The 26,358-nt window shown below is 41.3% G+C and overlaps 1 protein-coding gene across 2 annotated transcripts in view; it reads right to left on the bottom strand.

Moving 5' to 3' along the window:
- Positions 1-24,998, bottom strand: part of ATG7 (autophagy related 7) — a 209,159-nt gene extending 184,161 nt beyond the window's left edge. Inside the window, exons 1-9 of one of the 2 annotated variants that reach the window (XM_061618083.1) lie at positions 24,229-24,998; positions 21,599-21,653; positions 14,226-14,343; positions 11,842-11,919; positions 10,318-10,434; positions 8,407-8,556; positions 7,289-7,377; positions 4,548-4,669; positions 726-816 (exon numbers count right to left, since the gene is read on the bottom strand). In XM_061618083.1, coding sequence (XP_061474067.1) covers positions 726-816; positions 4,548-4,669; positions 7,289-7,377; positions 8,407-8,556; positions 10,318-10,434; positions 11,842-11,919; positions 14,226-14,343; positions 21,599-21,653; positions 24,229-24,241 — 833 coding nt within the window. In that variant the 5' untranslated portion in view covers positions 24,242-24,998. Of the gene's footprint in view, positions 1-725; positions 817-4,547; positions 4,670-7,288; positions 7,378-8,406; positions 8,557-10,317; positions 10,435-11,841; positions 11,920-14,225; positions 14,344-21,598; positions 21,654-24,063 lie in introns of both variants that reach the window. The other variant, XM_061618081.1, reaches the window with a different exon arrangement.
- Between the last annotated feature and the right edge of the window lie 1,360 nt (positions 24,999-26,358).

The following is a 26,358-nucleotide window of genomic DNA, read 5'->3' as shown; positions in this document are numbered from 1 at the left end:
TCGTGGACATTGAAAGAAGCTGAATGTTGGAAGATTCAGGACAGACAAAAGGAAGTACTTCTTTACTCAGCGCATAGTTAAACTATGGAATTTGCTCCCACAAGATGCAGTAATGGCCACCAGCTTGGATGGCTTTAAAAGAAGATTAGACAAATTCATGGAGGACAGGGCTATCAATGGCTACTAGCCATGATGGCTGTGCTCTGCCACCCTAGTCAGAGGCAGCATGCTTCTGAAAACCAGTTGCCGGAAGCCTCAGGAGGGGAGAGTGTTCTTGCACTCGGGTCCTGCTTGCGGGCTTCCCCCAGGCACCTGGTAGGCCACTGTGAGAACAGGATGCTGGACTAGATGGGCCACTGGCCTGATCCAGCAGGCTCTTCTTATGTTCTTAAGCAAGAAGAATGACATAACAGGAGATTCTTTAGGAAAAAAGGAGTAAGATTTTAAGGCTGACATGACAGTGAGTATATAATCAATGAGTGCATAATACTAACAGTGGGTTTCCACAGGGTTGACACTCCCAATTTGTATTTCATATCCTGAAAAGCTTTATATGTCTGAATGCTATAAACACTGAAGTATTTGACTGCTGCCAGAACAGAGTCCAATCATTCACAAAAATATTAGATGTGCTATCCTTTTGACAATATTACACACACATACTTCTGTGATACATCTTTCCAGAAGCCTTCATAGCCTGTCCCAAGGCTTGTAAAAATACATACCTTTTGGGGTCCATGCACTCGCTTAGATTGACCATTCTTGGGCCCATGCCTCCTTTTTGGTTTTTCTCCCATCCAACAGCTTTTGGACAACCTGCCTCACCAGACAAAAAGAACTGTGTCTAAGAATATCAGTAACGTTGTTGTGTGTGTGAGAGAGAAAAAAATCCCACTCCCCATAAAGTGAAAGTTAGCAATAGTTTGAACATTAGAGAATATAGAGTATCTGAAGTCACTATTGGAATTTCCAAGATGTCCCATGGCAGTCTAGTGGCACACTTACAAAGGAGTTGTTGGACGTTCTCGAATATTTTGAGGCACCATTGCCAGCAATGATAGTCAATCCAAATTTTAAGGCATTCCCATAATCACCAGAACTTACCATAGCAATGAGTCTGTGACTAGCAGAAGTTAAAAGATTTTATTGTACAGTTGTAGACTTCATGTATAGAGTAGCAATCTATCCAATAAATTCTAGCAAACTTTACATTCTGAAGTCAACACTTGAGTGCAGATTAAGCTCTGTAAATATCTTTCATAACACAGCAGTCAACTGTCTGGTATATTGCTAGTGCCAGTTACTTTGAATTTTTTACCACTCCCTTATTCTAAAAGCTTAATATCTGGATCTTCTTAACAGGGAACCAAGTAATACAAGTCACAAGTGGTACAAATAAAATGAATGATGGATCTAACCTACATGCAAACCTCCACTCATCTACTAAACCACAAGTGGGCCCAAACTACATCCTATCCTAATCTGCAAAGTCAATCACATAGAGTTCTTAATGTTGTTATGTGCCTTCAAGTCAATTACGACTTATGGCGATCCTATGAATCAGTGACCTCCGAGCATCTGTCATGAACCACCCTGTTCAGATCTTGTAAGTTCAGGTCTGTGGCTTCCTTTATGGAATCAATCCATCTCTTGTTTGGTCTTCCTCTTTTTCTACTCCCTTCTGTTTTCCCAAGCATTATTGTCTTTTCTAGTGAATCAGGTCTTCTCATTATGTGTTCAAAATATGATAGTTTCAGTGTCATCATTTTAGCTTCTAGTGATAGCTCTGGTTTAATTTGTTCTAACACCCAATTATTTGTCTTTTTTGGTATCCTCAAAGCTCTCCTCCAACACCACATTTCAAATGAGTTGATTTTTCTCTTATCCACCTTTTTCATTGTCCAACTTTCACATCCAGACATAGAGATCGGGAATACCATGGTCTGCATGATCCTGACTTTAATGTTCAGTGATACATCTTTGCATTTGAGGACCTTTTCTAGTTCTCTCATGGCTGCCCTCCACAGTCCTAGCCTTCTTCTCATTTCTTGACTATGGTCTCCATTTTGGTAAATGACTGTGCCGAGGAATTGATAATCCTTGACAAGTTCAATGTTCTCATTGTCAACTTTGAAGTTACATAAATCTTCTGTTATCATTACTTTAGTCTTCTTCACGTTCAGCTGTAGTCCTGCTTTTGTGCTTTCCTCTTTAACTTTTATCAGCATTCATTTCAAATCATTACTGGTTTCTGCTAGTGGTATGGTATCATCTGCATATCTTAATTATTGATATTTCACCCTCCAATTTTCACACCTGCTTCATCTTGGTCCAATTCAACTTTCCGTATGATATGCTCTGCATATAAATAAATAGGGTGATAAAATAGTCCCCTGTCTCACACCCTTTCCGATGGGGAACCAATCGGTTTCTCCATATTCTGTCCTTACGATAGCCTCTTCTCCAGAATATAGGTTGCGCATCAGGACAATCAGATGCTGTGGCACCCCCATTTCTTTTAAACCATTCCATAGTTTTTCATGATCTACACAGTCAAAGGCTTTGCTGTAATCTATAAAGCACAGGGTGATTTCTTCTGAAATTCCTTGGTCCGTTCCATCATCCAACGTATATTTGCAATATGATCTCTGGTGCCTCTTCCCTTTCTAAATCCAGCTTGGACAGCTGGCACTTCTCGCTCCATATATGGTCAGAGCCTTTGTTGTAGAATCTTGAACATTATTTTACTTGCATGGGATATTAAGGCAATAGTTTGATAATTACTGCATTCCCTGGGATCCTCTTTCTTTGGAATTGGGATGTATATTCAACGCTTCCACTCTGTGGGCCATTGTTTTCTTTTCCATATTTGTTGACAAATTTTTGCCAAAATTTGGACAGATTCAGTCTCAGTAGCTTGTAGCAGCTCTATTGGTATGCCATCTATGCCTGGTGATTTGTTTCTTCCAAGTATTTAAGAGCAGCTTTCACCTCACATTCTAAAATTTCTGGTTCTTCATCATACAGTTCCTCCGTGAATGAATCTGTCATCCTTGCATCTCTTTTAAATAGTTCTTCAGTGTATTGCTGCCATCTTCCTTTTATTTCATCTCTGTCATTATGTTCCCCTGTTGATTATTCATGAACCATGGTGATTCACGACAGATGCTCTCGGAGGTCACTGATTCATAGGGTCGCCATAAGTCGTAATCGACTTGAAGGGACATAACAACAACAACTCTTGGTTTCAATTTCCCTTTAATTTTTCTAATCTTTTGGAATAGGGCTCTTGTTCTACCCTTTTTGTTGTCCTCTTCTATTTCTATACAATAACTATAGTAATAGTTCTCTTAATACACAACGCATATTAGCAATAGTTTATTGATTTATAATGAAAAATATAACCCACTTTCTCCAGCCAAATGGAAATGCCCAAAACATCTCACAATTATAAAAAGTTTTCAAATGACAACAGAATACTGACCAAGGAGGAGTAACCTGACATAGGCTCATGCAGCAGAGAGTTTGGCATATACTGTATGAAGCCACTACAGAAAAGGTCTTCTTGCATGTTGCCACTAACTAACCACACCTCTGAAGGCAACAGTAAACACAAAAGGGCCTCAGAGAGTGGGCAGATGGAAACTCAGTTCACTTAGGGCAATGTTTGCCCAAGACATTTTGTTGCCTGATGTGAAGGAAAAGGTGGTACTCTCCCACCAACCCCATTCCACATAAATAAGTCAACTGGACAGGTAGTTGAGTTTTACTTCAGTGCTAGAGATGGGACAGTGTCCTACACCATACTTGAGGACAGCAGGCTAGCAAGCCATGTGACACACACGTCTTTGTTCTTGAACAGCTTACCACTGCTGCCCATTCTCAGCATCTGCTACCTGAGACAGCCATCTCACTGTGCCCAATGGCAGGGCTGGCCCTGAACTAGGGCTTTAAATGTAACAACTAGTACCTTGAATTATGCTTGGAAATGGTCTGCCAACTGATATAATAAAGGTGGAATGTGATTAGTGATGATTCACTGATGTTCCTGAAGCTCATAAAAAGGTCTCTGTGGGATCACTGATGAGTTCAGAAGGTTGTGGATAAATGGAAGTATCCTTTTTTGGACAATGAAGCATAACAAGGGGGTGTAACTGCTACGACAAACAAATGGTTCAAAACAAATTAAGAACTCTAGTAGCTGGTTGCCTCTAGTATGATCATGGCAATTAATACCATAGAAATGAGGCTACCTCAATCTGCCTCTTGAACAACTTATTGCGAAATGCTTCATTGATGAATACACCACAATGGAAACAACAGAAGTATAAATGGTTTGCAAGTACAGGAAATGCTCGCAAAATTGGCATACTTTATAAGAGAGGCTGGATACTTTCCTAGGATCTTTCAGAGAATAAGCCTTTACTGATAAGTAGCTCTTAGCATACACAGTCAGGGACCAACACTGCACCTCTTTCATCTTCAGAAGCATTATGGAGAGAGAAAAATCACTAATTATTGAGTGCCACCTTTTAAAAATGAGTTACCTGAATTCTGCGCCACCTGTGGAAGCCTTATTTCAAAAACTGTGCTGTGTGAAATGTCTCTTGCTCCCTGCATGGTCCTGTCTCTGAAGCAGAACACTTCAACGGAACAGAGGTGGTTTCCCCTGTCAGGAATAAGGACTCTGTAAGAGCAGCAGAGCTAGAATGCCAGGATTAACAATAGGCAATTTTGTGTATGTGATGCCAAGACAATTTCCCAATGGGATTCAGTCTGGATACAGTCCAATACACTAAATCAATTTTCAAGATATAATGTTATTCAATGTAATAAGGAACAGAAAAGTGAACAAATGTACTAGCAGCAATCCAAGAGAGCAATGTGCTCTGCTAAACCACACAGCAAAAGAATAATCTCTGATGTAATAGAATTTACAGGAGGATTCTTGAGAACTACAAAACTCATTTGTGAATTACTGGAATGCATTGTACAATTGGCTCAGCTAAGGTTAGTTCAGTCTTATCACAGAAAACTGAAATTTGAAGGTACCCCTTACCCCAATAAAAATGGAAATGAACTGCCCTCAAGTCAATTCTGACTTATGGTGACCTTATGAATATGGTATCCATGGTAAGTGGTATTCAGAGGGGGTTTATCATTGCCTTCCTCTGAGGCTGAGAGGCAGTGACTGGCCCAAGGTCACCCAGTGAGCTTCATGGTTGTGTGGGGATTCGAGCCCTGGTCTCCCAGGTCGCAGTCCACAACCTTAACCATTACACCACACTGGCTCTCCCTTACCCCAATAGTACTGTAAAAACCCCAAAGCCTATAGACCAATGCCATGGTATAATGATCTTCCCCAAGGAACGCTGTCAAACTGCATTTCACCCACAAATAACTTTAACATTAATGTGAAGGGTGCTATACAATGCAATCTGACTACTGATGAAAGGAATCCATCAGCAGAATGAAGGAGAGGCATTTTTTTGGCAATCCTCCGCCCCCTGCAGCTCCTCTGTATCTAATCTGGAGGGTAGAAAGGCCCTCCAGAGATTACAGGGGCAAATAAGTTTCTAAGTATGTAGCTGTTATGTGCAGTGGGTCAGTATGACTGTACCCGCCTGTCTCATTTCTCAGCCTACCTAAGATCCATGCAGTGAACTACATGTGAATCCACAGTATACAATCATTAATCACTTTCTATCTGGTCACAACATGCTAGGGGCCTCATGCGAGCAACTTCAAAGTAATCCAGCTACAATGAATGGCAAATCCCTGAAAACCTCTGAAGTCAGTTTATAAAATGTCATTACAGTTCCCAGAAACACAACTAGTGCCCCCCCCAAAAAAACTCCTATCTATGGAGGGGGGAAGGAGAGACAGCATAGGCTGCTACCTAATTCACATTTACCCACTGAGCACAGTATGATCAAGTTCTAAGTAAATGTATACATGACTACATTGTTATATTCACTGGTATGCTAGTTTGATTACTCAAGACCCTGCACTATTTTAACTGTTGGGCAGCACAGGAGCTGTGCAGCCAATAATATGAGAATATGTAGAATCAAAAGATTATCACTGCTAGGTTTTTTTATTAAAATCAACATTATCTCAAATTCAGTAGAAAAAGCAATATAATTAAGAATCAACTAGGAACATCGGAAGCTGCCTTATACTGCATCAGACCACTGGTCCATCTAGCTCAGTATTTTCTACACTGACAGGCAGCGGCTCTACAGGGTTTCAGGCAGGAGTGTTTCCCTGTCCTACCTGGAGATGCTGAGGATTGAACCTGGGACCTTCTGCATGCAAGGCAGACATTCCACCACTGTGCTATGGCCTATTTATGGGCGGGTCCCGACTATCCATTGGGGTGGGGGAGAAATTCCGCTAAGGAAGGGGAGAGATTCCCCATTCAGCCTTCTGTGCCCACAAAAGCTGCTCCACAGGGCCTGGGGAGGTGGCACTAGGAGCTTCAAGGGTAAAGAGCAATTGGCAACAATCATTCCTCTCCTTTCTCCAGCAAGACCTTGCTAGGCCTTTTGTGGAAGGGCAAGTCTGAATCCAACCCTATTTATCTGGCAAAACCTTCTGCGCTTGAATGCTTGTTCTCTTGTTCAGAGATTGAACTGAGCAGCATTCGGTTCAAATCACCTACATATAGCAGATGTTCAGGACGCTTAAAAATAATTGCCAGGATCCATAGAGTGACTTTGGATACACACAGAGGATCTGGGCCTTTTCATCTTTGGACAGCAGACCTCTGCACTATCGCAATCTGCTTATATAACCAGTTTGTTATGTCGCAAGGGATATGAGAAAAACAAGCCCCAAACCCTTTTGTGCCCGTGAAACCATCCATGGGGTTCTTTGAATGATTTAATAGAGAAATGGGACCATCCCTTACATTTACATAAGAACATCCATAACATATCTCATAGTCCAAGTCTGCAAAATGAAAATCATACAACATAAACAAAATATGGCTTTGAAAGACTTGTCTATCCTTTTAACATACCGACAGCAACAAACAATGCAATTTTTAGGAAGCAAGGTCAAGCTTGTATTAAGAAAGCAAAGCAAGACAAAATACTTGGGCCGAAATCCAAAGTTAGTCATACTCAGAGGAGACCCACTGAAATTAGGTAACAAGTGATTTTATTTCAGTGACTCAGCTATGAATATGACTTAGTTGAGTATCATCCTTACTTGCTTCATGGCAAATTTAAGTTTAGGATTACAGCCATGGAGAATGCCATATTCAAGGCATCTTAATAAATACCATCTGTGTGCTACCAGGACCAATATATTTCTCAGTGGCCATCCTGGATACTGGGCAAAATTACAGGGGTCGTAAACACCAATTGTCACCTATAAAGAAAAACAAAACATTAACAGTAAAATAAGAGGATTAGCATAACATATATTTATTGTATGTTAACTTAATTAGCACCTCAGTATCATTTAATAAATATGCAAGGAACACAAAAGTGAACATGTGCAATTGTAATCTTGTAACACCACACTGGTTTCCCAGAGCTGCCAAATTTGTACACAGGTCAATTTGCAAGACAAGTATCATTAAAAAATGAGCAACAAGGTTGGCCTTTGTTTCTACTGTATTTTTAAGTTTTACTGTACAGTGTTTTACTTGCAGTAAACCGCTTTGATGTTTTTCAATGAAATAGCAATATACAAATATATTTATAAATAAATAAAACAAGCTCCACTTGCACTCTGTTAGATTAAAGAAAGGAGATGTGCTGGCTGGAGTGGACTGATGTTTGCTGTGTGATGCAGCCTTTACTCAGAAGCAGATGTATGTGTAATTGCCTCAGTCAGAAGGCAAGATTAACTGATTTGGCTAATGACCATAGGCCAAAATAGAGAGGAAATGTTATTAAACATATTTGTCCTTTTACCCAGGGGGTAGTACAGGATGAAGGGATCTATTTTTTATATCAAAATGAGCGTGCACAAAGGGAAGCAAAAATCCAGCTTCCTCTCTCACATTGCATCTCTCAGGTGCTTCAAGTCACTTTACCCCCGGCTGACTCACTAGGCTGTAGAAAAAGGCATAAAGTATGTGAGCACAGCAAGGTGTACAACATTCATCTAAGTTTGGCCTTTAGTCAAAAGCTGAACATAAATCGCCTCTGAACTTCAGCTTTCAAAAAATTCTGACACCCAAATACCTTACATATGGTCCTTTTTTAACATAGCCAACTAGCCTAAGGGCTTTTGCACTCCTCTCCCATCCTTATCAACAAAGAACCTGATGGATCTAGAAATTATTTTCATGTTCTTTCAACTGTATGTGTAACGTTAAAGCCAATAAATGGAGTCAAAGGTGTAAATGAGCATTTCAATATAGAATCTTCTGTTTATAATGGATTTTACCTTCTCCTTTTGGTCAGAAAAGAAGTCATTCCAGTTTTTGAGCAAGGACACAAGAACAGAATCATCACGATACTTGATTAAAAAATAAGGTAGGGCTGTAAGGCCTTCTTTCTGGCAGAGTTCATCATATGCATTCTGGAGAGCTTGAATCTGAAATAAAGACAGAACACAGTGCTGCTCAGTTCACAATAGCTTCGTGAATTATATCTATTTCCATGTATATAATGCAATCTATAAGCAAATGTATTTTAAAAACTCAAAAATGACTAACAAAATCTATTACAATTTTCCTTTTCAGGGTAGGAGATCGAGAAGCTCATGGCAAGACAGCTGCAAGCACTCTTGGATGAAACTCATTCCAGTCCTGTTATGGGACTGAATATACCTTGCTCGATGGATGAAGAACAGTGAGAACGCAACCCTATTATTCTTACTCAGTAGCTTTTGATACCACTGACCTTACTATCCTCCTCAATCAACTCTCACAGATGAGTACTGGGGGTAGGTTTTACAGTGGTTTCGATCCTGTCTCCAGAGTCGGTTTCACAGAATAGGTCACAGCAGCTTGACTGCTCACTGGAGCACAATATCAACATTACTCTGTTGCTGAAAAACTTACACTGGCTACCACCTAGCTACTGCGGGGTACGCATAATTGTTTTAAAGTTAAACTTTTAAAGTGTGTATGTAAGTCACCTACATACTTTTATATTAGGATGAACAATAAATCAAATAAATAAATAAAATATTATTTGACAGGCCCATAATGGTTGAAGTGACACACACAAACATGTAGAGTTTAAAATCCCAATACAGTTGATATATGAAGTCCCCAGGAGTGCAGGCCCTTTTGTTAGGGATCAGGCACAACTCCACACGCAAGCTGCACTGCACACCAACCATGAAGTCATTTGGGCACATGGGTGTTTTCTGCATGCACTGGTGACCCCACATGCAAATTGGATTGCTGGGCAAGGTAAAAAGTGGCATTTTGAAATATCAAGAATAAATAAATCTAACTTGGGTTATTCCCTCTTTGGGGCAGGAACCTTTTTTCCCCCCTGTCTTTTTTTAATCTGGACTTTATTTCCCACCTATCTATAAATAAAACTCAAAGCAGCTTACAATAAAAATATAGGATCACAGGAACAAAATGTAAAAATAGGACAAATGGCAGTGAAACAGCATCATAACAGAAACTGTATCAATAAAAGCACACTATAAACATATAAGAAGTCTCAACTAAAACATGTCCACTGGAATAAAATAGCCAATTTGATGAATAAAGTAGGTAAAGAAGGGACCTATTAAACCACTCCAGGAACGTACTCCATGGTTTAGATAGCACAACTGCAAAAGATTCTCTCTCTTGTCCTTACCAGCCATGCTTCTGCTACCAGGACATCCAAAAGTGAGCACAAATGTCAAATAGGCTTGAGTGCCACATTTCCTAGTGGACAACATTCAAGGAGGTGCCATTCTAGTGGTGGGTGGGGCCAGAAGGAAAAGAGGGGGGAACAATGGATACCACACGTACCTTTGTAGGCTAGATTTCAACCACACAGAAGTTAGAGAGTTCTACTCTCTCCCTCTCTCCCTCTCTCCCTCTCTCCTTCCTTCCCTCTCTCCCTCTTCCATCCAGGCAAACAATCATTACACAGTTCAAGGACACATTCCAGCCAAGCAAAATCACTCAAGGGCGTGGAGCAGGACCAGTGGGGGGTGTGACCTCAGGAGAAGACAGTGGCCTAGGAGAGCCGGACAAAGAGGCTCAGAGCCTGAGGTTCCCACCCCTGTTCATTAAGTACCCTGTACAGTAATGGTGCTCCGTAACAAATTATTTTATAACTTATGACAATGAGAAAGGACTAAACATTTTAAGTTCATGGGGTTGTTTTTTTAAAAAAATACCTGAGTAGGAGACAACTTTGCACCTAGACACACAGGTTGCTGAACCAAAGTGATACCTTCCGGGAGACAAAGTGCAGGGTAACAAAACCAGTAGTAGAAACGGTACCTCTTTAAATCCTAATAAAGGGGGAGTTGTATAAACATGTTAGAATATTTTTTAGAATACAAGAAGGAAATCTCTGCAAAAACTAACAGCTTGGAAAGAGTTGTTTGATCCTGTCATTACTACCCAAAATAGCCTTTTAGAGAATACATAAAGTGGTATTCCAATGTTACCATACAATGTTACTCAACTGTCTACTGTTATAAACTGCACTTCACTGACATGCACATGTCCACAGACCACAGAGGAGAGTGGATAGGAAGCATATCATGGTGCAGACACAACTTACTGGCTATTGTAGGCTATATGATACCAATTAGGAATAGGATTCTAGGGACCAAAATCTATACGATTAAAATTAGGAACTATCTCATACACTGCATCTTTAAAAAAGCTCTGTAAAATTTGACTGACTTTTTTTACAGTACAAAATGGGAGCATTAGTAACTTATTTTGCTGTATGTCAGAAAATTCCATATAAATAGCAAAGAACACACAATGCACTTTTGCTGACAGCTATATACCAAGGGAGCACAGAAAAGGCAGGCCAACTGAGCTGACTGTATCGTATCTTCATTGTCAGATCTTTAAATATGTATTCTTTGTCTTACTAGCAGAATTTTGATATTTCACCACCACCTCCAAGGAATACTGTAGCAGCAGGAGAAGTATGGGCAAGTGCAAGACAGGTAGAAATATTCAGTGATGATCTTCTGCCTGTCTTTATGCTACTCTAAAAATCACATGAAAGACAGAGCAGAGATTATTCCCGCCAGTCAGGTCCTTTCCCACCCTTTCTATAAGGTAAGTCAGCAATATTGTCCCTCACATTGCAGATGGGAAGAAATACTTGTCTCATATCAACTCCCTCCCATGATATATAGAATCCAAGCTCCAGATGGGTGCATGTCATTCTTGGCTGGGAAAATGTGCGCTATAACTACTTCTCTTTACAAAAAACATTTTGTGCCAAAACCCAAAACAGTTTTTGGAATTTGGGACATTTGAAGTACAATTTCAGGAACAACCCCTGAAAAGCTAATTATCAAAGTAGGGGATGGATGCAATCACGTCATATTAGAGGCTGCAGCCTCCAATTTTATCCAAAGAATATTGTTGATTTATTTAATCTTCTACTGCTCTAGATCTAAAGACAAATTACAATAATACGAATGTGTACACTGTTTTTGTCATACAGAAATGGTATAAACACATTTGTCTGCAAAACAACAGAGATACAAGTTGGTGCCAAGAGAAGCAATTTTTCCTAACATCACAGAAGAGTTCAGTGTAAACTTGACATTTCAGCCTGGGCGTTTCAGCTAGTCTTCATTGACTATTATAGAATAGACTTTGTTTATAGCTGTGAAACATTTAGGATTTTATTTTTTAAACAAACAAACAAGCCATCATTTACTCACTGCAAATGTTAACAGGAGAAATCTGTTCAGTAACACAGGATTTTCAACAGCATCCCCTGATGTTATTGCATCCCACATCTAATAGTGGAAGGAAAGAAAAAGAACACCAATAAAGTACAGTACTAGAATTCTCTTTGTTGCAACAAGATTAAAATATACTATGCTTATATGTTTAGTGGATATTATAAAAGAATGCTATGCCTCCCTGGGCTGCAGGAGCAAAGGTGGGATATAAACGGAACAAGTAATGAACAATCAATCCCCAGAATCTCTAGTTCAGACAGCACAGCTAGGAAATACCTCAGCCTGAGATGCTGGAGAGTGACTGCAAGTCACAGGAGAAAATAGAGAACCAATGATCTAACTTGGTAAAAGGCAGCCATCCCTCATACGCTGTCATATTTGCACATTTCCCAGAGTTAATAATAGTTCACATTTGTATAGCACTTGTATAGGATTCAAAGTGCTCCACATGCATTATCAAGTTGGAATCATAACAACAAATCTGCAAGGCAAAGTTAGAACCTAAGTAGGCACAGCACAGGTTCCAATTGGACCTGCAAGTCTTTTTCCTCAAACCACACCCACCTGGAGATAGAAATGCAGCTGCCAATTGTTCACTCCCAATTGCTCTTTGGCAAGAGAGGCTTGTAGTTACCATCCATCAGCTGTTTGGTGATAAAAGCAAGTCTGCTAGGATTGGCTGTGCAGTGGCATCAAGCCCACTGGGTCGGCGGTGGTATTGAGTTCCTTATGGAAAACTTGGCAGTGGAGCCAATCCCCGCAGAAAGCAGGACTATCAGCTGATAGACAGTGACTTCAAACATTGTTCAGCTTTTCCTTTGTAGGAAGGAAAATGGGTCACCAGATATTATACTGACATCAGGTGATTAATAGGTTGACAGGGCCCTGCCCACCTGTCAAAGTGGTTCACAGGGGAACTCGGGATCCAGCCCGCCAGTCAGGTCCTTTCCCACCCTTTCAATAAGGTAAGTCAGCAATATTGTCCCTCACATTGCAGATGGGAAGACTTGAACTGAGAGAGTGTAGATTGGCACCTAGTAAGTTCATGGCAAAGGCAAGATTTGAACCAGGGGCTTTCTGATTCATAGCTCAATCTTTTAGCACTATGCTACACTCATTCTTAGTTTGAATACGCAAATAGAACCAGCAAGAACAGGAGTGGGTCATATGATTTCTCAAAGCGAATTTAGGATTGTTATCAGTTTTCATTTTAATGCAGGCTGGTGAAAGTTGTATATAACTGCAAACACAGGAAGAAGAATTCATAAGGGATGGGGAGGACACATGTAATCCCATGGGCTGCTCTCTTTCCTAACCTTGTATTCTTTGTGTATTTGAACTGGTCCTTTGTTTAAAGCACATGGAAAACTCAGTTTCATGCTGTATCTGAAAATTATTTCAAAAGATCTCTCCTATCAACATATGCTGGAAGCATATAAAAGCTATTTTAATATCAGTATTATAGAGCCCTTGTTACTTATGAGGCCAAATATATGGAGAGCATGCTACAGTGCAAATTTAAACAGGCATTAACCATCAGGTTTTCATTCCAGGATTTCTATGAGAATTTTCAGCACCCTCACAAAGCTACAAATCTCAGGGTCACTTTGGAAAAACCTTGACAGTTAAGCCAGTTTGTGAGTACAGCACAGACATAATCTTTGCATCAATTAGGGTGCAATCCTGCACACTGTGGGTGAAGTTCTCATGAACTCAGTGGGGAAGATATGCACAGGATTACATTGTTAAATGTAATCTTTCTTTAGGGTCTTCCTTGTGATTTAAGAAAAAGATGCAAATATATGAAAATACATCCCGTTTTCATATATTTGCATCTTTTTCTTAAATCACAATTGTACAATGTCTGCTACATAAGAGAACTATGTGTGTGTGTGTGCAAATTAACTTTATTAACTATATTGCCCTTAAGGCACTAACTTAAGGAATACTGGGAACAAGTAAAATAAAAACAAATATAAGCCATTTGTTTTGAGGTTTGTCATCTCTGCCTCCTCAATTTATTTGCCTACTCCTTAAATAGCATCAAAACAGGTCATCTCAAGCAATATCGTAAAACAAACAATTTTGTGGCAATATATGGCAGTGACATAGCTAAATATCTTTCCTGAAATAAGCCTCAGAAACAAAGCTTGAAATCCTGCACCCACTTAACTTGGGAATAAGTATTATTGAACTCGGTGGGACTTACTTCAAACTAAGCATGAATACAATATGTAAATAGCTTTCCAAAATAGGAATACAACCTCAAACCAGGGTTACACATACCAAAGTCTTTTTCCCCTCTGCCACAGGGAAACTGTTCTTAAAAGCTGTTTCCTACATTCACATTTTTATCTTACCTCATTTGCTGCTTGCTCAAGCAGAAGCTTCTTATCACAGGATTTGAATGATTCCAAGGTGTTGGTGTTATACAATATTCCCATAGCAGGACAGCAATGTGCTGGTGTTGGGGCATTCCTAGGGAAAACACAGGCACTCTTGGAACTATTTCGCAATATTTGTTATGGTATTAACACAAACCAGCCTTGTTGATACTCTGCATATTCCTTCCCCCCAAAAATCTGAAAATAAACTATGTAAATCTGGATATTTTAATCAGTTATAAAAGTCTCTCCATATAGAAGTGAAAAACCCAAGACCGTTCAGATGTTGTTGAACTACAGCTCCCATCACCCCTGATCACTTGCCTTGGTGGCTGAGGCTAATGGGAGTTGGAGTTCTACAATTTCTGGAGGACCACAGGTCCCCACCTTGATCAATATGTATTGCATAATCCATAATTTCAAAACCAGCACAATCAAACAGCTAGCAGTTATTTGCATTGTTCTCAGCCTCAGATGGCAGAGGAAGGGATGTTGGATTAGATGACTGATAAAAGAGATATGCTATGGGAGAACAGGAAACTGAGTTGAGTACATTTCTAGCCAGAAGCAGAACACAAACAACTATGGCTTCAGTTTTGCAGAATCACCACCTGGTATGTCAAAATACGTCAAAAAAAGGAATAGGTCCATTTCACAAGCAGAGATATGTATCCTCTTTGCATAGTTAGGATGGGGTTCCAAAAACCACATCTGACACATTGGAAGGCATGTATTCAAAGGCCATGTTAATCTGCTAGAAGTCACAAAATCCATAGATCACAATATTTCTAGAACTCCACATTAATTATTGTACTGCTTGTTAAACACTTGTCTCTCCCCACTCAGTGTTCCTGCTAGCCATATAAAGCACTTTGTGTGATTTTTCCCCTCCCCCAACAGCTCGATCTGGTCTTGAGCTTCTCTTCTCAGCTCCTTCTGCCCAGGCTAAGCCCTTCTCTTCATCAGAGTTATATCCTCTGTGAGTCATGTTTTTTTCAGATCAGTGCCTACTCTGTCACTGTCCTTACACCACTACACCTTTGGGTCCTTGTTCCTTAACATCCCCTTCTAACAGGAGTCTAAGCTCATGGCACCATTTTTTCCCTTCTCACCAAGGTTTTAAAAAATAGGCACAGCTATGAGTGTGGCATGTACAATATGTGTCATGTTGATTGTGAGGCGTCCTTCCCTGGCTCTCCCTGTCAGGTTCCTACCTGCTCGTGGTTACTGCCTGTCTCTAGGCACCACCAGGGACTCCACCAGTCCGGACCGCTCTCTCTTATGATTTCTCTCCCCGCTCTAGCACAGATCTCAACAGACCCCCCTGCTAGGCAACCACCAGTAACGTCCTAATACTAGTATTCCCAGACACTCTGAATACTGGTATTGTTATTCTCTTCACCGCTGCCACCATTTGTTACAGTTCCCCTTCAGCCTTGGTCATTACCTTACCCTCCCTTCTGGTCTGTGAAACCCCAGCCAAGGATCAGGCCTTTGGTAAACCAAATTAAGTATTTATTACAGATAACAAAGCTAACAAGATTAACAAGATTTCTTCTTAAGGCACATAAGCATATGGTTTTACTCAATACTAATCCGAACTCCACCTCCCTCCTGGTAAACAACTCTCTAAACCCCACCAAGCAATCCACTCTTTCTCTTCTCCCCCCAGATTCCACAATTCACCACCTCACATTCACCCAGATTTACCTGTCATCCTTTCATTTATACTGTCAGCCATTTTAAACATTCAGCCAATCATCAAGAATTCTATTGCCCATTCACTCCCCCTCCTCTTTCACTACTTACCATGTATACTCTAAACAACCAGCACTTACCATATATACACTAATATATAGGAACATCACATTCCCCCCCCCCTTAAACAACTGCAGAGTATTATTCCTGTTCCAGGATTTATACGTCGCGTTAACAAATAAAAGTCTCTATGGGGAAAATGTCTTTCTTTGTTCCTCTGTCTGGTCACGTCACTGCAGTCCCAGCCACTTGCCTGGAAAGTCCATCGGCCAGTACATTGTCCTTGCCTTTGATGAACTGGAAGTCCACTTGATAGTCCTGTAGGGCCCAGGACCACCTCTGCAGCATAGTGTTATGGTTTTTCATAGTCTGCAACCATAACAAGGCCCGATGATCCGTAGTCACTGTGAATCTTCGTCCCCACACGTATGGGCGCAACTTGTTCAGTCCCCACACGACCGCTAGGCACTCCTTCTGGACCGACGAATAGTTTTTCTCCCTCGGCGTCAGCTTGCGACTCAGATACGCCACTGGATGTCTGGTGCCTTCTCTCTCCTGCAGCAAGACGACTCCCAGCGCCAGGTCTGACGCATCTGTAGCCACGATGAATGGTTGCTCATAGTCTGGTGCTATTAATATGGGTCCTTGGCACAAGGCTTGCTTCAGCAGATCAAAAGCCTTCTGACATTCATCCGTCCATACCACATGCTCAGAACACTTCTTCTTGGTCAATTCATGCAAGGGGGTTGCTATTTCCCCAAAATTTCTCACAAACTTCCTATAAAATCCAGCCACACCCAGAAATGCCCTTACTTGTTTTTTGGTTAAGGGGATCGGCCACGCTTGTATTGCCTCCACCTTGCTCCATAAGGGGGTGATTTTCCCACTCCCCACCTTATGTCCTAAATAGATTACTTCCTTTAGTCCAAACTGGCATTTCTTAGCTTTTATTGTGAGGCCTGCTTTTCTTAAGGCCTCCAATACTGTTGTCAGGTGTTGGACATGCTCAGGCACCGACTTGCTAAAAATGGCCACGTCATCGATATAGGCCACTGCAAAATCTGACATGCCTCGCAACACAGTATTGATTAGCCTCTGAAATGAACTTGGTGAGTTCCTTAGTCCCATGGGTAAGGTCACAAACTCATATAACCCATCTGGTGTACTGAAGGCAGTTTTGGCTCTGGATTGCTCATCTAGTTCCATTTGCCAAAATCCTTTACAGAGATCTAGTGTAGAGATAATGGTTGCTGCTCCCAATAACTCTAACATAGCGTCTACCCTAGGCATAGGATACGCATCTGGGACAGTAATTTTATTGATTAGCCGATAATCAATGCAAAACCTTGTCGTTCCATCTTTTTTCGGAACCAGGACAATACTTGAGGCCCAGGGACTGATGGATTCCCTGATCACTCCTAATTCCAGCATATCTTCCACCTCCTTTTTGATCCCATTCAAAACTTTCCCATTCATACGGTACGGAACAGATCTGATTGGGGCATGATCTCCAGTATCAATGGAATGTATAACTATACTGGTTCGGCCAGGTTTGTTGCTAAAGAGATTCCTATAGGTTTTCAAAACTCTCAGAATCTCTTCTTTTACTTCCTCCTCTACCTCCTCTGACCATTCCACTTGATCTACCCCTCCTTTGTCTTTGCTTTCCTGTACCAAATCTGGAAGTTCAGGCCCACTTCCCTCAGGGAATAAGGTAACTTGCAACACCTGTGCATCCCTGGTATGGTAAGGCTTTAACATATTTACATGAACCACTTTGCTTTTGTTTAATTGGTCTGTGGTGATTACATATGTCACTGTGTCAAGCCTTTCTCTGATGGTATATGGTCCTTCCCAGTTAGCCTGTAATTTGTCATGTTTCCTGGGTATGAACGCCATAACCATATCTCCCACATTATACACACGTTCTCTGGCTGTTCTGTCATACCAGTAACTTTGCTTCTGCTGAGCTTGACTCAGATTCTATTTTACCACTTCCATCATTTGTTTCACTGGTTCACATTCATCCTTTCTCTCAGCAGGCATCCACAGTCTATATAAAATCCCATTCTCACACACAACTTGATTCCTCAGTTTGTCAGTGAAAGGAATCTGTTGGGTCAGCGCTTGTTCCTTTACCTGCTTCAAACTGATATCTTTATGCAGCTCTTCCCTGAATTGCTCTGCTTCTTCCCCAGAGACCACTTGATACAGTTTGTCTTCTTCAGCAGGCCTGCTAGTGGTTGCTATGGTGACCTGAGGCTGGTTAACAGATTCCACCCTGTTTGTTTCAGCCCCCCTTAATATGGCTTCTTTTTCTCTGCCAATTTTCTGTCTGGTCACTACATAGATCTTTCCTTGGGCGCCCATTACATCCCTTCCCAGTATTACTGGTTCTTGTTGCTGGGCATTAATGCCTACTTTATATCGGCCCTCTCGGCCTCTCCAAGTCATTTCCACCAGGGCCACAGGCAAACTTTCTGGTTGACCCCTCACTCCTTGGATAGTCACTGTTTCCTGAGGTAATATTTCTTCAGATTTTATTAAATCTGGCCTCAGTAACGTCTGAGCGGCACCAGTGTCAAGCAATGCCCAATAATTTGCCCCTTGTACACTCACTTCCTCTCTCAGACTTGAATCAAGGTCTGTTACTTCTGTCCAGTTTATCTGGCAAAACTGAACCTTTTTCGCTGTTTCTAAAGCCTTGGGCTCTGTTTTCACTGCCCTTGTCTGAGCAGGATTACTACTGGGGTTGGCAACCTCACATTGAAAACGTAGGTGCCCTGGTCTACCACATTTGTAGCATAATTTCTCCTCACTTTTAGGGTACACAGATCCACTCTGGGGTGTCCTGTGCCCTTCAGATTTTAATGGAGGACTCACTCGCTGTGGTACCACATCCCTTCTGCCAGCACTATATGGTCTGGGTTTAAACTCCCTTGATGTTTTCCCCACCCAGCCAGTTCTATTAGAGGCGAAGTGATCCGCCAGCTCTGCGGCCTCCTGCACAGATGTAGGGGAACGGTCTTTGACCAGGAGCCTTATTTCTGGTGGTAACTGATGGTATAATTGATCCAGTATCATGAGGCTTTTCACCTCTTCCACTGACTGAGCTTTGGCACTACTCATCCACTTTCCAAATATATCCATCAACTTTGCTCCCAGTTCCACAAAAGACCTCCCTGTCTGTATCTGGCAATTTCTGAAAAGCTTTCTAAAATAATCAGGCCCCAGTCTGAATCTTTTAAACACTGCTTCTTTGAATTCAGCATAGGTGACGGGCTTGTCTGAGGGGAAATATTGGTATACCTCAGCCAATTCCCCTTTAATCAGGTTTGATAAATACTGCATGTATTTATCTTCAGGTAGCCCCCACAACTGAGCTGCTTTTTCAAAGGTGCTGAGGTAAATTTGAGGATCTTGACCAGGCTCAAAGTCCTTTGGAGTAATTTTTATTTTTGCTCCATCTCTCTCTTTCCTTGTCTCCTCAGAGTGAAATTTCTCTCTATCAAATTTTAACTTTTCTACTTGTAATTCAGCATCCAATGCTCGTTGCTTCTCCCTCTCCTCAAACCCCAATCTCATTCTCTCAATTTCCAACTCCCTCTGTTTTTCCTTCTCTGCACCTTCCATCCTCAATCTCTCAGCTTCCAACTCCCGCTGTTTATCTTTTTCCTCAGCCTCCATCCTCAATCTCTCAGCTTCCAACTCTCTCTGCTTGTCTTTTTCCTCAGCCTCCATCCTCAATCTCTCAGCTTCCAACTCTCTCTGTTTTTCCTTCTCTGCACCTTCCATCCCCAACTTCTCTCTCAAGTACTCTATATAAGCGGGATTGCTTAAATATCCTTCTGGGGTCTCTTCTCTGACAGGTTGTTTTTGCTGGGCAGTTGCAAATCCTATAAGTGCTACCCTCAATTCATCTACCCCTTTACCCTCATGAGGTAAATTGAATGTTATGCACTTCTCCACCAGCTCCTCTCTTTTCATTTTTATGTATTCAGCCATGGTGTTTGAGTTCACTCACTCTTTGCCACACACTCTTTGCCAGTCACTCTCACAAGAAATCTTGTTTTGTTATTTCTGTTTGCCACACAACTATAGGGATTGTCTAGTATTCGTATCTCACTGCTACAGCCAACACCTGTGACGTAGTCTCCTTTGTCACCACGTGTCTTTGGGACTCTCTTTGGTTCGTATCTGGATTCTCTGTTGTTCGTATCCCACCGCTACTGACACCACATGTGAGGCGTCCTTCCCTGGCTCTCCTTGTCAGGTTCCTACCTGCTCGTGGTTACTGCCTGTCTCTAGGCACCACCAGGGACTCCACCAGTCCGGACCGCTCTCTCTTATGATTTCTCTCCCCGCTCTAGCACAGATCTCAACAGATCCCCCTGCTAGGCAACCACCAGTAACGTCCCAATACTAGTATTGCCAGAGACTCTGAATACTGGTATTGTTATTCTCTTCACCGCTGCCACCATTTGTTACAGTTCCCCTTCAGCCTTGGTCATTACCTTACCCTCCCTTCTGGTCTGTGAAACCCCAGCCAAGGATCAGGTCTTTGGTAAACCAAATTAAGTATTTATTACAGATAACAAAGCTAACAAGATTAACAAGATTTCTTCTTAAGGCACATAAGCATATGGTTTTACTCAATACTAATCCGAACTCCACCTCCCTCCTGGTAAACAACTCTCTAAACCCCACCAAGCAATCCACTCTTTCTCTTCTCCCCCCAGATTCCACAATTCACCATCTCACATTCACCCAGATTTACCTGTCATCCTTTCATTTATACTGTCAGCCATTTTAAACATTCAGCCAATCATCAAGCATTCTATTGCCCATTCACTCCCCCTCCTCTTTCACTACTTACCATGTATACTCTAAACAACCAGCACTTACCATATATACACTAATATATAGGAACATCACATTGATCAACTCCAACTTTGCTATATCTTACTGTGGATAAGTCCATCACATTGCAGAGATGTTTTTGGTTACAATACTTTAACAGACCTTCCACACTTCCTTTACACATCCCATTTTTTTCTTCAAGATTTTTATGGCGCCGTTTCTTATATACATCAGTGACGGGATGTGTCTGAAATGAGTTCTGCTCCTGACGTCACACCACCTTCCCTCTTTGTTCCTCCCACCAGTCCATTAAAATTAAATTTTCACTAGGAAGTCGAATGCTGAAAGACATTTTTCCACCGTGCTTCAAGACAATAGAAAGGTGTGGAGCAAAAGTAGCAAGAACAGTGCTTAGATATCATGAAACCCACATCCCCAAACACCACACCAGTAAATGTGAAATACAGCACACAAAAATTATTGTGGGGTCATTCTGGACCTCTTTTTAATTAAAAAGGCAGATTTTTTGCTGTAGGAAGAAAAGTGGGATGATAGGGTGGGTAAGGGAAAAGTGGAATAGCAGTACAGATAGTGTTACAGAAGGTCTATTTGGAACCACTTGGATGGATGTGTAGCCTTCATCTCACAGTGTCAAGCCATGGTGGCCGACTGCAATGTCAGCTCTCTTAAAATGAGAAATAAAGTTAACAGGAACCACTCAAGTTACTTACGTATCAAAAGCACTAAATTCCAGTGTCAAACGAGCTGGCATACCAGCAGGATCTCCTGGAACAAGATCAACAACATTTTGAGAACAGTGGTAGTTATACAACTGTGGGCATATCCAGATTATATATAGTCTCCCCATCAAGGAAACAGTGTTGCTCATCTAGTACACAGTCTTGATATAGCCCCCGCCTCTCCAAGATTGTTTAATGACTGAGCAGTCCAGATGTCTTTCCCCACATGGTGGTTTCATAACTGGTTCCCCATTTCACAGCAAAGTACTGCATGAAAGACAGTGTGATTTGAAAGGACATATTTCCCCATTCTGTGTGGCACAAGGAACATTTCTTCTCTCTCCCTGCCCACAACACACATATATACCACTACAAGAGAAAGTAGGCAGCTCGAACAGATGAGATTGGGTTGTCATTTTTCCCATTTTCAATTTGAAAGAACAGTGGCATCTGAATTGTTGGGCCCCTTCCCAAATATCTATTGGATGGGACAGAGAGAAGCATCAGCTGTTAAAACCAGAAGTTAACAAAAAATCAGGGCTGTGGAGTCGGTACGCCAGACCTTCGACTCCGACTGCTCTATTTTTCTACTGTCCGACTCCGACTCCTTCATAAATGGCAAATGTATATTAACTAGTAATAACACATTTACTGTAGTAAAATGGTAGCACAAGGCATTTCATCACCACCACATGGATCCAGAGCTTGGAAAAGTTACTTTTTTGAACTACAACTCCCACGACCCCAATCCCTGGGGCTGATGGGAATTGCAGTTTAAAAAAGTAACTTTTCCAAGCTCTGGATTCACGTGGTGGTGATGAAATGCCTTGTGCTATCATTTTACTACAGTAAATTTGTTATTACTAGTTAATATACATTTGCCATTTATGAAGGAGTTGGAATCGGAGTCGGAGTTGGTACATATCTACCGACTCTGACTCCACAGCCCTGCAAAAAACAACTGTAAAGTGCTCCCTTTTTCCTCTCCTTCAGGTGGTAGAGGCAGAAATACTTTTTTCTATCAGTCCCCACCTACCCCTACTATATGGAGTGTGCTAGGCTCCTCAGCTTCGAAAAGAGATAATGGGCGGGAGAATGACTGAGAGAAGTCTTCCACAGAACTGATCTGAGACTGTGCTGATGGGGCTCAGGGACATGTCATCGTTGGCTGGAACTGATGCACCATATGTCTAATCTAAACCGCTTTTAATTTTTTAAAATCAAGTTGGTTTCCCATATCTTTCCATTAATCTCAGACCACATAGAGCCTATTCACATGAAAATAGGATGAACCATAGTTTAAACAAGGTCAGACCTTGCTGTCAGCTGAAGCAACCAATATCCCAATACAATAGGAGTGAGTCCCTGTCAGCAAATTACACCCCTGCTCAGAGATCTGCACTGGCTCCAATGTGTTAATAGGCTGAGTTCAAGGTACTACTATTAGTATAAAAAGTCCTCAAGAGTTTGGGACCAGATTATCTGAAGGATCACCTTACCTCATATACACCTTATTGACTGCTTCAGTCTGCGGAACTGACACTTTTACAAGTGCCACATAATGTTCATTCTGCACTTGCAAGGAATTGATTCTTCAGTGTGGCAACACCTATACTCTGGAACTCCCTGCCCACTGAATTAGGCAAGTACCTATGCTGTATTGTTTCTTGCACCTGCAAAACCTTTTTTCCCTTAGGTAAGTCAACCTAGACATATAATTAGGATATCAGCCTTAACCAGATAATTTTATTTTATTACATTTTTAAATGACCAATTTTAGTTGTATTTTGGAAAAAATCTTTTTAATATTTAATTTTACTATTATTGTACATTAATGTACATTTTATATTGTTTTATGTAAACTGCTGAGATCTTGATAATTAAGCAGTATATAAATCCTGTTAAATAAATACATGTTTGCCGCCCAGAGAGCTGTTGCTAGTCGGGCGGGATAGAAGCTGAATAAATAAAAAATAAATAAAATATATATAAATAAATACATTTTTTTCAGTGTCACAGACAATGATGCTGAAGCCTCTATAGATTTATAAAGCATCAGCTTGAACTGAAAACCCCGACTTCTAGCCTGATCTGAGGCATGTTTATTCAGAAGTAAGTCCTACTGAGTTCAATTGGGCTTACTCAGAACTAAATGTGTAAAACTGGCTACAATTCTATGCACCCTAATTTGAAAATAACATACTGAATTTAACGGTGCTTGCTGCCGAGTAAACGTGCGCTGGTTCAGACTGCACATCATACGGTGAAGCAATTATAGTGAAGCAATTACATGATTACTTCATCTTGTCATCCAGCCTGAACCAATTTGCTCAACACACATTTCAGGATCATGAGAAGCAGCCTTTAATCTGCACGACATCACCCAACAGCATAAAACATCGTTTCTTAAACAACAATCCCCCTCCGGAAAAGAGGGGTGTTCGCGGTATAATTACCATTATAGTAATAGCCTCTGATGGCTTTCAGAGTCTCGTCGAGCTTGTACTCATTGAGCTTCTTCTGGGTCAGTTCATGCCAAAAGCCTGCATCCAAGGCACTACTGAAGGGAACAAACTGCAGTTTGAGGGGTCCACCCTCTGCTGGGTTCCGCGCTTCATTACCTTCGCTAGTCATTCTTCTTCAGCCACGTCTCTTGAAATCAATTCACAAGGAGAGGAGGCAACACCTTGCTCGTATGAATCGCACAGAATTCGAGAGTTGAATAAGTCTTCTACAGACACGCAGGGAGGACTAACTTATGCACGAAGGAGCAACCTCCAAAATCAACTTCCTCACCATACTCATTCTCCAGATGACTGTTGACACCGGAAGCCGCCACAGAGCGCGGCCATATTTGTCCTGCCTTGTGCGTATACTCGAGCATGCGCACAAAGCCTCGGAAGTTTGGGAAGTGGAGTGTAAAAACATAAGAAAGTGTTTCTATCTCTATGAACGTCAGCGACCATCCGTGCAAGCAATTATAGAGATAGGCAAAGAAGATAAGTTACACGCATGCCTCCCTTCCGGTTCCGTTTGAAAGCAGAGGGTCAAGACTTGAGTAGGCGGAGCAGCCCCCCAACCCCCGTAAAACAACGACAACAACACCCTCTTACAGGTCCCAGTTTCTGTTCTCTCCCCGAAGAGGGCAGTTAGCAGAGTAGGACCCTAGCTCAGTGGTAGAGCAGAGCACCTGCTTTGTATGCAGAAGGTCCCAAGTTCAAGTAAGGGGAATGAGGAAATCTGTGCGCCATAGCCATAGAAAAAAGACCTGCTGTTGTCTATCGGTGCTGCGTTGTTTCCCAATACAGTATCTTTCATGAGGGAGAGCGTGGCGCGGTAACCGCGGCAGTTCTAAACGGAGTCGGCCCCTTCCAATGCATACGGTCGGTCTCGGCTTAATTGGTTGGTTCGCCAAGCCGGCTATACAGCACCTGCCTAGCCGCAGGTTTCTGATGGAGCCAGTGCTGTAATGGTAACTTTTTAAGCGTATAAATAACTTGTCATCTCTCCCCCCAAGAGTCCATAAATGCACCCCTGTATGATATTTGTTGTTGTGAACTATTAATATCGAAAATCAGAGTAAAGCTAAAGAACAACAACAAAGCAATCATAATGCCAAAATACAATTTACATCCCAGAAGAATATAACAATCAAATAAGGAACAGATTTGAGGCTTTCAGCTTAGTTGACAGAGAACCAGAAGAACTATGGAGTGAAGTCAGACACGTTAACAGGGAAGAATGCAAAAAGACAATACCTCTAATTAAAGACCTCAATGGATGACAGATGAAACTCTTCAAATAGTTAAAGAAAGAAGGAAAGCAAAAGCAAAAGGAGATAGAAACACGGTTAAAACCCTAAAAGCAATAATACAGTGACTTAGCACGTAAGGCCAAGAGAACTTCTACAATAATTATTCTACAGAAATAGAAGATAATAAAGAAGGTAGAATGAGCCCTATTCCAAAAGATTAGAGAAATCAAAGGGAAATTTACACCAAGAGTAGGGGTGTTGAATAATCAACAGGGGAACACACTGATTGACCAAGATAAAATAAACAGAAGATGGAAGCAATACACTGAAGAACTCTGTAAAAGAGATGCAAGGATGACAGATTCATTCATGGAGGAACCATATGAAGAAGAACCAGAAATTTTAGAATGTGCGGTGAAAACTGCACTTAAAATACTTGGAAGAAGTAAATCACCAGGAATAGATGGCACACCAATTGAGTTGCTAGAAGATACTGAGACGGAATCTGTCCAAATTTTGACAAAAATTTGTCAACAAATATGGAAATAAAACAATGGCCCACAGACTGGAAGCGCTCAATATACATCCCAATTCCAAAGAAAGGGGATCCCAGGGAATGCAGTAATTATCGAACAGACCAAGGAATTTCAGAAGAAAATCACCATGTGCTGTATAGATTACAGCAAAGCCTTTGACTGTGTAGATCATGAAAAACTATGGAATGCTGTAAAAGAAATGGGGGTGCCACAGCATCTGATTGTTCTGGTGTGTCTCTGGACAAGAGACTACTGTAAGGACAGAATATGGAGAAACCGGCTGGTTCCCCATCAGAAAGGGTGTGAGACAGAGGACTATTTTATCACCCTGTTTGTTTAGTCTATATGCAGAACATATTATACGTAAAGCAGGATTGGACCCAGATGAAGGAGGTGTGAAAATTGGAGGGAGAAATATCAATAATTTAAGATACGAAGACGATACCATACTGCTAACAGAA

The sequence above is a fragment of the Rhineura floridana genome, chromosome 3, assembly GCF_030035675.1.
Source record: "Rhineura floridana isolate rRhiFlo1 chromosome 3, rRhiFlo1.hap2, whole genome shotgun sequence".
In the NCBI taxonomy this organism is placed as follows: Eukaryota; Metazoa; Chordata; class Lepidosauria; order Squamata; family Rhineuridae; genus Rhineura; species Rhineura floridana.
Note: the sequence above shows the minus strand (reverse complement) of the source record. Positions and strands in the feature narration are given on the sequence as shown.